Genomic DNA, 14,083 nt, shown 5'->3' with positions numbered 1-14,083 from the left:
AGGATAATGGGCATATTGAAGAGGATAATGGGCATATTGAAGAGGGTAGTGGACATATTGAAGAGCATAATGGACATATTGAAGATGATAATGGGCATATTAAAGAGGATATTGGGCATATTGACGAGGATAATGGGCATATTGAAGAGGATAATGGGCATATTGAAGATGATAATGGGCATATTGAAGAGGATATTGGGCATATTGAAGAGGATATTGGGCTTATTGAAGAGGATAATGGCCATATTGAAGAGGGTGTTGGACATATTGAAGAGCATAATGGACATATTGAAGAGGATAATGGGCATATTGAAGAGAACATTGGGCGAATTGAAGAGGATAATGGGCATATTGAAGAGGACATTGGGCATATTGAAGAGGATAATGGGCATATTGAAGAGGACATTGGTCATATTGAAGAGGACATTGGGCATATTGAAGAGGACATTGGGCATGTTGAAGAGGATATTAGGCATATTGAAGAGGACATTGGGCATGTTGAAGAGGATATTGGGCATATTGAAGGGGATATTGGGCATATTGAAGATTATATTGGGCATATTGAAGATGGCAATGCGCATATTGAAGAGGGTATTGGGCATATTGAAGAGGACATTGGGCTTATTGAAGGGGACATTGGGCATGTTGAAGAGGATATTGGGCATATTAAAGAGGATAATGGTCATATTGAAGAGGACATTGGGCATGGTGAAGAGGATATTGGGCATATTGAAGAGGACATTGGGCATGTTGAAGATGATATTAGGCATATTGAAGAGGATAATGGGCATATTGAAGATTATATTGGGCATATTGAAGATGGCAATGCGCATATTGAAGAGGGTATTGGGCATATTGAAGAGGATATTGGGCATATTGAAGATGATATTGGGCATATTGAAGATGGCAATGCGCATATTGAAGTGGGTAATGGACATATTGGAGAGGATATTGGGCATATTGAAGAGGGTATTGGACATATTGAAGAGGATAATGGGCATATTGAAGAGGATAATGGGCATATTGAAGAGGGTAGTGGACATATTGAAGAACATAATGGACATATTGAAGATGATAATGGGCATATTAAAGAGGATATTGGGCATATTGACGAGGATAATGGGCATATTGAAGAGGATAATGGGCATATTGAAGATGATAATGGGCATATTGAAGATGATAATGGGCATATTGAAGAGGATATTGGGCATATTGAAGAGGATATTGGGCTTATTGAAGAGAATATTGGGTATATTGAAGAGGGTATTGGGCATATTGAAGAGGGTTTTGGACATATTGAAGAGCATAATGGACATATTGAAGAGGATAATGGGCATATTGAAGAGAACATTGGGCATATTGAAGAGGATAATGGGCATATTGAAGAGGACATTGGGCATATTGAAGAGGATAATGGTCATATTGAAGAGGACATTGGGCATGGTGAAGAGGATATTGGGCATATTGAAGAGGACATTGGGCATGTTGAAGATGATATTAGGCATATTGAAGAGGATAATGGGCATATTGAAGATTATATTGGGCATATTGAAGATGGCAATGCGCATATTGAAGAGGGTATTGGGCATATTGAAGAGGATATTGGGCATATTGAAGATGATATTGGGAATATTGAAGATGGCAATGCGCATATTGAAGTGGGTAATGGACATATTGGAGAGGATATTGGGCATATTGAAGAGGGTATTGGACATTTTGAAGAGGATAATGGGCATATTGAAGAGGATAATGGGCATATTGAAGAGGGTAGTGGACATATTGAAGAGCATAATGGACATATTGAAGATGATAATGGGCATATTAAAGAGGATATTGGGCATATTGACGAGGATAATGGGCATATTGAAGAGGATAATGGGCATATTGAAGATGATAATGGGCATATTGAAGATGATAATGGGCATATTGAAGAGGATATTGGGCATATTGAAGAGGATATTGGGCTTATTGAAGAGGATAATGGCCATATTGAAGAGGGTGTTGGACATATTGAAGAGCATAATAGACATATTGAAGAGGATAATGGGCATATTGAAGAGAACATTGGGCATATTGAAGAGGATAATGGGCATATTGAAGAGGACATTGGGCATATTGAAGAGGATAATGGGCATATTGAAGAGGACATTGGGCATATTGAAGAGGACATTGGGCATATTGAAGAGGACATTGGGCATGTTGAAGAGGATATTGGGCATATTGAAGAGGATAATGGGCATATTGAAGAGGACATTGGGCATGTTGAAGAGGATATTGGGCATATTGAAGGGGATTTTGGGCATATTGAAGATGGCAATGCGCATATTGAAGAGGGTATTGGGCATATTGAAGAGGACATTGGGCATATTGAAGGGGACATTGGGCATGTTGAAGAGGATATTGGGCATATTAAAGAGGATAATGGTCATATTGAAGAGGTCATTGGGCATGGTGAAGAGGATATTGGGCATATTGATGGGGATATTGGGCATATTGAAGAGGATAATGGGCATATTGAAATGGATATAGGGCCTATTGAAGAGGGTAATGGGCATATTGGAGAGGATATTGGGTATATTGAAGAGGGTATTGGGCATATTGAAGAGGATAATGGGCATATTGAAGAGGATAGTGGGCATATTGAAGAGGATATTGGGCCAATTGAAGAGGATATTGGGCATATTGAAGAGGATATTGGGCATATTGAAGAGGATATTGGGCATATTGAAGAGGATAATGGGCATATTGAAGAGGACATTGGGCATGTTGAAGATGATATTAGGCATATTGAAGAGGATAATGGGCATATTGAAGATTATATTGGGCATATTGAAGAGTATAATGGGCATATTGAAGATTATATTGGGCATATTGAAGATGGCAATGCGCATATTGAAGAGGGTATTGGGCATATTGAAGAGGATATTGGGCATATTGAAGATGATATTGGGCATATTGAAGATGGAAATGCGCATATTGAAGGGGGTAATGGACATATTGAAGAGGATATTGGGCATGTTGAAGAGGATATTGGGCATATTGAAGAGGATATTGGGCATATTGAAGAGGATAATGGGCATATTGAAGAGGGTAATGGGAGAGGATATTGGGTATATAATATTTGAAAAAAAATATTGGAAAAGATGAAGTTTGCCCTCAGGGTGCCGGCTTTGGAGGGGGAGGGGGGGGTTCTTGGTGAGCTGGATGTTGTTCCTGTTGCTGATTGACGACTTGTTTGTTGCCAGTGTGGGTGGGATGGGGGGGGGGGGGGGGGGGGGGGGGGAGGGGTTGGAGGGAGTTAAGAGGAGAAAAGTGTCAAACTGTAGGGATTGTGTTGTGTTTTTGAAAGATCCATTCATGTTTATGTATGCCCTGGTTTGAATAAAAATACTTTCAAACAACTATTTCAGTAGTAGGATTTTAAATGCATTTCAAATTCCAATGTTTCAACTTATTATTTAATTGTTATACGAAGAACAAAGAAAATTACAGCACAGGAACAGGCCCTTCGGCCCTCCCAGCCTGCGCCGATCCAGATCCATTATCTAAACCAGTTGCGTATTAAAGAACAAAGAAAATTACAGTTATGGTGCTGGTTCATGCGTCCTCCGGGAAATCAGAAGGCGACAGAAATGTTTTTTTTTCTAAACATCAAAGATTTTGCTCTTGGATCATGTAACCAACAATGATCATTTTAGATGTTGGAGTTTGACTCCTTTCTGGCACCGTACAAAATTACAGGTTACAGTCACAAACTACCTTTTCTAGTTCCGTTTGAGAGGAATCAAAAGGGGATTGCACTCCCCTCACTTGTAGAATTATTTGAGAATTATTTTTAAAAAGACAAGTCGAATGGCAGCAAAATGATTTTTAAAAAGGGTAAAAATCCAACTTTCCACTGATATTGTAGGCCGCTTCTTCCGCGTTCGAACGACAGTGGCAATCCTTTCAATCGCAGCAAAAAGCAAGATTTGGGGTTTCTGTTAACTACTTCGAGTCCTGACTGTGTGTCACTGGGGTTACCAAAGCCAAAAGGTTTTGCAACAGTGGCCCAGATCCTTACGTTGCAATGACTGAGTTAATTAAGGGCACATTATATGCTCATTCATTTGAACAACAACTTACATTTATGTAGCCCCTTAATATAGTAAACATCCCAATATGCTTCACAGGGGTGGAATCAGATTAGAATTGACACTGAGCCAAAGAAGGACGAGGACATCTTGGTAATAAATGCTGGTGTTGCCAGCAACACTCACATCCACGAGTGAAAAATAAATTAAGGCACATAACCAAACATTTCAAAGCGATAGGTTTTAAAGAGCAGAGAGCTTCGGGCCTTGCAGCTAGTTGAAGGCTTTGTGGATGGCTCGGGTTTGTGTTCTGTATAATTGAAGGCAGAGTTTAAGCCATTTGGGATGTTTCAATGTGAAACCTCTCACACACACATACACATGATTGAAGGTGAATGCTTATAAATGGTATAAAGCTTTGCAAAGATTGGCTAATTTTTAAAAATCAATTTGTAAATTTTTTGTAATTCAGGTTAGAACCATAGAGTTCTGTGGGCAACACGGTGGCGCAGTGGTTAGCACTGCTGCCTCACAGGTTCCCAGGTTCGATCCTGGCCCCAGGTCACTGTCCGTGTGAAGTTTGCACATTCTCCCTGTGTCTGCGTGGTTCTCACCCCCACAACCCAAAGATGTGCAGGTTAGGTGGATTGGCCACGCTAAATTGCTGCTTCATTGGAAACAAAGAATTGGATACTCTAAATTTATTTTTTTTAAATAACCATAGACTTCTTACATTGCAGGAGGCCACTTGGCCCATCGAGTCTGCACTGACCCTCTGAAAGAGCACCCTACCTGGGTCCACTTTGCCTCCCCATAACCCCACCTAACCTGCACATCTTTGGACTGTGGGAGGAAACCCACGCAGACACGGGGAGAACGTGCAAACTCCACACAGTTACCCAAGGCCGGAATTGAACTCGGATCCCTGGCGCTGTGAGGCAGTAGTTCTAACCACTGTGCCACCCCAGTTAAAGGTTGAAGCTTTAAAATGTATTGCTCAACTAGTTAATTGGGATTTAATTTTATAGAATAAAAGCTAGTTAATGGTGTTTGTGAAGATTGTCTGTACAGTATACAAACCCAACCCGCCCACATAGCAGGCAAACTGCTCTGTAACTGGCCACAACACAGAATTAAAAGAGATAAAAACAGATGTGTAAAGCAGAAAAAAAGGTAAAAGATCACAGAGGGTGGAGACACAACAAACTTGGCTTCTCCAAACCTCTGCTGCCACTATCCGAACATGTACCCAAGTTCCATTCACGCATCACCCTTGTGCTTGCTGACCCACAGAGTCCAGCACTGCCTCAGTTTTCAAATTCCAATGTTTACAAATCCCAAAAATGGCTTCTCTCTCATCTCCAGCCCAACAACCCTGCAATCCTCCAACATGTGCAGCCATGATTTCCTTTTCCCCATTGGCAGCCATGCCTTCAGTAATCTAGATGCAAACTCGGGAATTACCTCCTCAAACCTCTACCCTCTCCTTCTTGAAGGTTTTTCTCTTAAAATATACCTTTTTGACCAAGATTTTGGTCACCCGTCCCAATATCTCCTAATGTAGTTCAGTGTCAAAGTTGATTTGATAACACCTCTTTGTAGTGCTTTTGGATGTTGTACTATAGTTAATGAAAGTTGCTGTTGAAGCAGAGCACTTGTTTCTGCTACTGGGGTGGGAAGAGGCCTATATGAGGCATAAACACTACCATAGACTGAATGGCCTGTCTCTGTATAAAGTCTATTTAATTCTATTTGGAGGGAATCAAAGGATGAAACATCACAGGGCTGATGAGTGATCTGGATTTGATCAACACCACCCCCGAAGGTTGATTAATTCAGACCTGAGCAATGGCTGAAGGATTTTTATCAATATACATTACAGCTTGACGTTTTGCTGTAACAGCTTTTGTTCAGATACCTTTGAAGATGATTTTCCTCCTGCCCATTTAAAAAGACAAGTCAAGATTGAAGGTCAAGCAGGATCTTTATTTTTGATAACATTCAAAAAGCTAACAAACAGCAGATGATTACATTTCCCAATGCAGCTACAAGGGATCTGTCATGACAGTTGAAAGGTCGGTGTGGCTTTGTGCCAGTTAGTTGATTTGGACGGTCTCATCAGACACTATTTTGCCATCAACCACTTTCTGAGTGGTGACGATTGTCTTCTTGATAGTTTGTGAGGTTACACCTGTTCATGCAAAGAAATTATATTGTGAGCGTGTTATGTTCAAGCACAGTTTATTACGCAACAGGTTACCATCCTTGCTGGCTGGATGGATCACCTATCCTTTGTACAATTACACTCCCCCCCCCACAAGTCTCACCCCAACAGAATGCAAAATAGGTGGGTTTCATAAGGAAATCTACCCCAAGACCTTTGCACCAGGAACATGCATAAAACTACAGATATAAATTTCCTAAAAGCAATGGTATGTCTTACCTGAAGTTGACTCAACAAGTGTGCTGTGAAAACAAGGAGAAAGAACTGGTGAGACAAATAAACTAAGGTGTGTGTGTGTGTAATGGTAACAATCTTTACTTTTTCTTAAAACCATTTCTGCTGATGCTACTTACTTGATATCCTCTCCATCCAGTAGGCGTCTGTATGTTGCTATTTCAGCCTCGAGTTTCATCTTAATGTTAAGTAAGATTTCATACTCTCTGACCTGAGCCTGCATATCGCCGCGGATCTGATGTAGATCTGCCTCCAGCTTGGCGATCATTCCATTTATAGTCTGCAGCTCCATCTCATACCTGAGTTCTGTATCTCTCAGCGTGCCTTCCAGTGAGTTTTTCTAAAATGAAAAAAAAAATGGTCAGAGTGGCGGATTTTCTACCTGATGAATCGTTACACTCATTCAATGAGACATCAGCCAGTGCTGCATTTGATGTGATTGAAGGCTTGTGTTTGAGTGACACAGAGTGGAGTCCTCACCATGCTTAGAAGACTCTCCAGCTCAACTTCTAGAGACTGTATCTGGCGATGCAGTTCAGTGACTTGTACTTTTGCACTGCATAACTCATCAGTATTGTGTTTAACTTCAACTTTGTAGCCGTCCATCTGGAACACAAAGAAACGTAATTAGACACAGCACTTTTCACCAAATTTCCCAGATATTTGGATGTAATTTGCAGTCCCATCTAAGTCTTTCTACTTGGAACTGGCCAATTCATGGTGTTATCAGTGGAAGCATTATGCAGAGTTGTGCAGGTTTGTTTTAGTTTCAAATATCATCTCATTTACCTGGTTCTTGTACCAGATCTCCGCATCATCCTTGTTTTTCTGTGCTACCCCTTCATATTCTTTCCTGATTTCAGCAAGGACCTTAGACAGATCTGGACCCGGGGCAGAATCCACTTCCACATGTACACTGGAATCAGCAACCTGGGAACGGAGAGCTTTGACTTCCTGTGGAATCAAAATACACATTATTTCTACTCGTTCTTTACCAAACTGTCCACATCCTGCTCCAAATCTAGAATGCAACGGATTGGAGTCAAAATGGGGCAGAAATACATAATTTCAGAGCCCATTTCCTGCACTGAACTCACGTTATACATGAATTTACCTTCTGTACAGATTGTTATTTATCTTTTGCACCAGTAATTAGTTTCCCAATAGTATATGGAAATCTCTCTACTTATCCTATAGATTGCTGGGCACAGATGAATCGAGTCATTATTATCCTCACAGCCCCTTACAAACGAGAGATCAGTGGGACTCACCTCATCATGGTTCTTCCTGATGTAGATGAGCTCCTCTTTCAGAGATTCAATCTCGGTCTCCAGGTGCAGCCTGCCAATGTTGGTGTCGTCGATAACTTTGCGCAGTCCGTTGATATCATTCTCCACAGACTGCCGGATGCTGAGTTCAGATTCCCATCTGCCCAGGACAGGGGAAAGAGGCCGTGTTAAAGCTCGGACCAGGGGAGATCTTTGGCAACCCCCCCACCCCCACCGAAACCCCTTTCACCTCATTGATCCAAAAGGGGGCTCAACAAGGACAACCTCAAAGTACCACCCAATAGGGAGGGGGAAATTGACACAAAGAAATCACCAACTTTCCAGCTCTGGGACATTGTTACAGTATGTTTGTGAGTCTATGTGATAAGAGAGAGAGAACTCACTTCACTCGAAAGTCGTCAGCAGCCAGGCGAGCATTGTCGATTTGAAGTATCAAACGTGCGTTATCTACGGTCATGTCATAGACCTGGAAGATTTAAATGCATAGAATTAAAACACGATTTGCAAAAGAGAAAGGGCCAATGTGCCTGGGTTGAAGTGGCGCAGGAAGGGGTTAACGCCAGCAGCAAATCTCTGCTCCGGGTTAACAGTGCAGGAGGATTTCAAACTTCTGCTAAACTCCACTTTGCTGTCCTCTCTTCCTGGGGAGGCAGGGTGGGCAACGCACCATGTTCTAGGCAGTCACCCCCCCCCCCCCCCCCCAAAAAAAACCCCCGCCCGCCTCCAAACTCACTCACCCCAGCAGTTAGAATTTTTTTTACCTCTTTACGAAGCTCATTCAACGGCTTCTCGTAGATGCTCCAGTCGCGAAAGCTGGGCCCCCTGGCGTCCAGATGCTCCTTGATCTGCAGCTCCAGCTTGGCGTTGCCTGTCTCCAGGCTGTGCACTTTCTCCAGGTAGGTAGCCAGGCGGTCGTTCAGGTCCTGCATGGTCTCCTTCTGGTTGCCCACACCCCCCATGCCAATTCCGGCGGCGCTGCTGCTGCTGCTGCCCAGGCTGGCCACCCGGGAGATCCGGCTCACAGCCATTCTTTGCCCATAGCCACTGATGCTGCTGGCACTGGACTGCAGAGGCATTGACCTTCGTATGGACATGGGGCCACTGTGAGAGGACAGTGAGGTATAGCCCCTGTAGGTCATCCTGACTGCAAAGTAGTGGTGGTGGTGGTGGTGATGGGGGGGATTAGATGTTTGCAGTGACGGAGAAAACTTCAATATGCAACTTGTAGCGAGTTGAGAAACTTTATACCTTCTGCCCAGTCGCTGATTGGCCCAGAGTTGGGTCCAATCACCATGGGAACCCGCTTCTGACACCATTTCCCTCCAATAGGAGCGCCAAGAAGTTTGTTATATACCACCCAGCAACTAACGGGAGCACATTTTCCGCGGGGCAAAGAAGATTGGATAAGTTCTTGGTGAATTTCACCCCCTCCTCCAAGCGTCAATTTCCACAACAGCAACATGTCCAGCCGCTCATTCCGCTCCCGCAGCCACTTCAGCAGCCAGTCCTACACCCCTGGCTCCAGTATGCAGCGGGTCAGCTCCATTCGCTCCATCCCTGGGCTGGGGATGGTAGGTGGCCAGAGGCTGGTCGCTCTGACCGCCGGCAAAATCTCCCTGGAGGCTCCCCCAGCGTTCGAAGGTGGCCAAGCTTTCCAGGAGCTTCGAAGCCGAGAGAAGGACCAGATCAAAGGCTTAAATAACCAGTTCGCTCGCTTCATCGACAAGGTAAACCCCCCAAATAATGTTCCTTGATTAAAAAGAACTCGCCAAATCCGAAACTGAAATATTAACGGTGCCTTAAATTGTAACGATGTTCAACTGGGAAATAATTGAGCGATTTCAAAGTATTGATCTAACCGGTAAAGTCTGATTCCAACATATTCTGAGTCTGGCATCTTTCCATCCTTGCAAATCCGCACAGAAACTTCGACTGGGCTCTTCTCAAACGAGGTAGCCCCAGGGCACCTTGTGTCACAAGAACCGTTTGTTTCATCTTATTGTTTCTCCTGAAATTCCTCCTTCCAAACTGCGTCGCTCTGTTGCAGCTTTTGAGCGTTTCGGGTGAAGAATGACGGCCGAGTTATTGTAAGAATGATGAGATTTTGCTTTCAACTCTCTTTGCGGAATATCACATTTGACATGGGTAGCCATTTCACCGCCTCAATTTCGGGAGTTGCAAACGGAATCTCATTATCTTGAGTCCCATTTGAAATCTTTGACTTATTCTTTCACCCAGTTGGACTTTTAAGATCGAATTTCCCTGATGTTTGACAATGAAATAGTCCTAGCATTTTTATACATGTATGTAAATGCAGTTTGTGACTTTTCTATATTGGTGCTGATATAGATGAGTTGGGTTTAAAAGTGTCACAAACAATGCTTCAAAATTCTAAACTATGAAACCATGATTTAAAACCTCATGTGCTGAACATTCTTTTCTTTTAAAATATAAATTTAGAGTACCCAATTCTTTTTTTTTCCAATTAAGGAGCAATTTAGCATGGCCAAGTTTACTGCTTGTACCGTTTGTTTTTTTTTGTACAACTGTGTTGTGAACTGTTTTAATAATCAAAGTATCCTTTTTTTCAAATTTAGAGTACCCAATTCATTTTTTCCAATTACGGGGCAATTTAGCGTGGCCAATCCACCTACCCTGCACATCTTTGGGTTGTGGGGGTGAAACCCACGCAGACACGGGGAGAATGTGCAAACTCCACACGGACAGTGACCCAGAGCCGGGATTGAACCTGGGACCTTGGTGCCGTGAGGCAGCAGGGCTAACCACTGCACCACTGTGCTGCCCCCTAAGTATCCTACCCCACCCCTTTCCGTACATTGGTACTGAGGGGAGGGTACCCTGTTTCTCCAGCCTAAAATTAGTGTTTGTACCGTTTGGCCCTGTATGTATTTTTTACTGTTGAAAAAGAGATATGGCCAATCCACCTAACCTGCACATCTTTTGGGTTGTTGGGGGGGGGGGGGGGAGACCCATGCAGACACGGGGAGAATGTGCAAACAGTGACCCAGAGCAGGGATCGAACCCATGTCCTTGGCACCACGAGGTGGCAGCGCTGATTACTGTGGCACAGAAACTGGTTTTCTAACCCCCTCAGCGTATTTGTTTGTGTTTCAAGGTGCGGACACTGGAGCAACGCAACAAGCAGTTGGAAATGCACTGGAAGCTGTTACAGGAGAAAGGTGCGCGCAGTTCCAACATTGATGGCCTGTTCCAAGTTTATTCCAACAACCTCAAGCAGCAGATCGATGCCTTGGCCCAGGAGAAGCATCGCCTACAAGTCGAGCTGGATGGCATGCAGGGGCTGGTGGAAGACTACAAGACCAAGTACGTGCAAAAATGGTCAAAAATGGCCCTTGATATCTTTTCTGAATAGGGAGAGGGTGAAATTCCTCTGTGCGCTATTTGGCGCATGGCAGCTGATAGAAAATGGGTCGTTTTCATCGCACTAGAATAGGCATGAATTGTATCAGTGGGGAGAGAAACACCAATCTGATGCTGAATTTGCGCAAATCGGGCAGTGTAATATACGTTATATTTTGTTTATAAGTTTGATTTTAATATAAGTTAGAAATATATTAGCATGTTCCAATAAAATTCCTCTGGCTTCTGTTTAAGCAAAGCTGCAAACCATTTTAAAAGCTTTAGCTTGCTTTAAAATAATAAAGTCACCATAGTCCCAGATGACCATAGGCTGCTTTCCGACTGACTAGTGGTGGTGTAACCTGAGGGTCACCACACCTCAGGCAAGGGGCAAGGTTGAGAAGGCGGGGCTTTTATGAATAACCTCAGCCGGTACGGGGAATTGAATTCACGCTGTTGGCCTCGCTCCACATCACAAACCAGCTGTCCAGCCAACTGAGCTAAAAGAGGGGACAAGGAACATGTGTTCACACACATTATCTATCTGTGTGGTGCCAAGGAATTGGATTGCAAGGCATCTGGACTGGAAATTGAATCTGTAGTGGAACTACAGTGGTTAGCACTGCTGCCTCACAGCGACAGTGTTACAGGTTCGATTCTGGCCTCAGGTGACTGTTTGTGTGGAGTTTGCACTTTCTCCCCGTGTCTTCGTGAGTTTCCTCCGGGTGCTCTCACAGTAACGATGTGCAGGTTAGGTGGATTGGCCATAATAAATTGCCCCCTAGTGTCCAGATGTGCAGGCTAAATTGCGGGGATTGGACGGGTAGTGGACATGGGCAGGGTGCTCTTTCAGAGGGTTGGTGCAGACTCAATAGGCCGAATAGCCTCCTCTGGCATTATAGCAATTATGATTCAATGAACTACAGACAGACTTAAGGAGTGAAAAGTGACCTTGGGGGCCATCATAGTCATGCGACCAGTATCATTACCATTGAGAATTTCCTTAAGGATTTTGATTGACCACTGGAACTATCTGGGAAGATCAGCGTAAATCTCGTTTAGCTTGGGTAGCCAGGGTTCCTGAAAAGGTTAAGGGGGGGGGGGGGGGGGGGGGGGGGGAGAAAGGGGAGGCAGTTTAATTTGTTGCTCCCTATTCACTGGGACTCTTAAGATTATCCGCAGACAAAACAAAAGAGGTGGTGAAGCACAAAGGCATTTTGGAAAGCAATTCAAGGTTTGATTTTGCCACACATTAGGTTTCTGTACCCAGCAGACTTGCCAACACCAGACACTAGCCATGTTCCTTTTAGCAAAACGGCCAGACAGGAGATTTTTTTTGACGATAAAGCAGTGAGCCATTATGATCTATAACTTTCAATGATGAAATAGGGGGAAGGGGGCTCGGCAATGGGGAAAGAGCAAAGGAATGGGGTTAATTAGATTGCTCTTTCATCCAGCCAGTACATACAGGATGGACCTAGTGGCTTCTCAGCTCTCATTCCCTGGACACACCACACTTTTTATAGCAGTATGAGGCTAGTAGAACTGCCACATCTGACTGAGCAGGACTTCATTGACAAAGATCCCTTGAATTCAATATTCTTTTTTTTTTAATTTTGAGTACCCAATTATTTTTTTTCAATTAAGGGGCAATTTAGCGTGGCTAATCCAGCGACCTTGCACATCTTTGGGTTGTGGGGGTGAGACCCACGCAGACACGGGGAGAACGTGCAAACTCCACATGGACAGTGACCCAGTTTAATTCATTTCCCTAATTAGTTTGGCTGAGGAATTATGTTCGAGCTGAAGATTTGGACATTATTCTTTGAACAGAAGACTCAAATGATTTGACTTATTTTAATCAAAAATTTATTTCAGGAACACTGTACAAAGATTAAACCAAACTGAGCTCCCCATCAATATTTGAGGTGAATCCAGAATATCATAGAATCACTACAGTGCAGAAGGAGGCCATTAGGCCCATTGAGTCTGCACTGACCTAGCCCGTGCCCCGAACCCCACCTAATCTTTTGGACACTAAGGGCAATTTATCATGGCCAATCCACCTAACCTGCACATCTTTGGACTATAGGTGGAAACCCACACAGACACGGGGAGAATGTGCAAACTGTCACCCAAGGTTAGAATTGAACCTGGGTCCCTGGCGCTGTAAAGCAGCAGCGTTAACCACTATGCCAACATGTTGCCCTTTACAGTGCAATGGGCAGAAAGCCATGAGCAATGTCTCTAAGTCTCACAGCCTGTAAACTGTGCATGTACACAGCTGTACAGCAGCATCAAGGTGCCATACAGTTGGGCAAAAAAAGATTGAAAGGTGCCATGCATTGAAGGGCAGTGACAACATTTTGCAGGCAACATTCATGCGAACCCTACTCCTAACATACCCCGATGAAAAGACGGAAATGTGATCTCTTGAAAATGAGTTAATATCCAGAGGGGAATGATCACCAGCTCTGTGGGCTAGGGTTAGGTATGCCTCCAGACATCTCCAATGAGCAGAGATCAAGTAAAAGGTTGGTGGGACGCCTTAGCTATGTTTGTACCCCACCAAAGAGAAGATACCTCAGAGATTAAAACCCATGCGGAAAGCAACAGGAAACCACCTCAGCTATATTTCTCCAGAAAGTGGCTCAGGAAGTTCACGTGGCATGCTTGAATTAGGACATGCCACAGGGGCAGGACGCAATGAACGGGTGGACTTTGCAAACGGCACTGTTATGGCACCATTACTGTCCGGCTTCAGTGTAAGAAATCTCCCGTTGCAACCTCAACTTCCCAAAGCACTTCACAGCTAATGAAGCACTTTGGGAGTCTTTTCCCCATTGTAGCGTCAGGGGAGGTGAGGGGCGATTTCTGCACAG

General features: G+C 43.8%; 2 protein-coding genes across 3 annotated transcripts in view; one reads left to right on the top strand and one right to left on the bottom strand.

The window, feature by feature from the left end:
• Positions 1-6,038: 6,038 nt before the first annotated feature.
• Positions 6,039-9,040, bottom strand: LOC119958157 (keratin, type I cytoskeletal 18). Of its 2 annotated transcripts, XM_038786485.1 has the most exons (8): positions 8,582-9,039; positions 8,204-8,286; positions 7,803-7,959; positions 7,321-7,485; positions 7,012-7,137; positions 6,651-6,871; positions 6,517-6,539; positions 6,039-6,264 (listed from the first exon to the last, which is right to left on the bottom strand). In XM_038786485.1, the coding sequence occupies exons 1-8, from the start codon at positions 8,957-8,959 to the stop codon at positions 6,170-6,172; spliced, it is 1,248 nt and encodes a 415-aa protein (XP_038642413.1). In that variant the 5' UTR covers positions 8,960-9,039; the 3' UTR covers positions 6,039-6,169. The 2 variants fall into 2 exon arrangements, with proteins under 2 accessions (XP_038642413.1, XP_038642414.1); XM_038786486.1 differs by lacking the exons at positions 6,039-6,264; positions 6,517-6,539 and having other exon boundaries at positions 6,647-6,871; positions 8,582-9,040.
• A 171-nt stretch (positions 9,041-9,211) lies between these two features.
• Positions 9,212-14,083, top strand: part of LOC119958103 (intermediate filament protein ON3-like) — a 69,092-nt gene continuing 64,220 nt past the window's right edge. Inside the window, exons 1-2 of the mRNA XM_038786331.1 lie at positions 9,212-9,547; positions 10,957-11,165. Of these exons, the coding sequence (XP_038642259.1) occupies positions 9,281-9,547; positions 10,957-11,165 (476 nt within the window). The 5' untranslated portion in view covers positions 9,212-9,280. The remainder of the gene's footprint in view (positions 9,548-10,956; positions 11,166-14,083) is intronic.

The sequence above is a fragment of the Scyliorhinus canicula genome, chromosome 28 (genome assembly GCF_902713615.1).
Source record: "Scyliorhinus canicula chromosome 28, sScyCan1.1, whole genome shotgun sequence".
In the NCBI taxonomy this organism is placed as follows: domain Eukaryota; kingdom Metazoa; phylum Chordata; class Chondrichthyes; order Carcharhiniformes; family Scyliorhinidae; genus Scyliorhinus; species Scyliorhinus canicula.
Note: the sequence above shows the minus strand (reverse complement) of the source record. Positions and strands in the feature narration are given on the sequence as shown.

Excerpts from the sequence above, each read along its gene's own strand:
- LOC119958157 (XM_038786485.1), bottom strand. The coding sequence starts at position 8,959 with ATGACCTACAGGGGCTATACCTCACTGTCCTCTCACAGTGGCCCCATG. Across the intron at positions 8,287-8,581 it reads TGAATGAGCTTCGTAAAGAG|GTCTATGACATGACCGTAGA; the intron begins GTAAAAAAAATT and ends TAAATCTTCCAG. Across the intron at positions 6,540-6,650 it reads CTGGATGGAGAGGATATCAA|CACACTTGTTGAGTCAACTT; the intron begins GTAAGTAGCATC and ends TTGTTTTCACAG.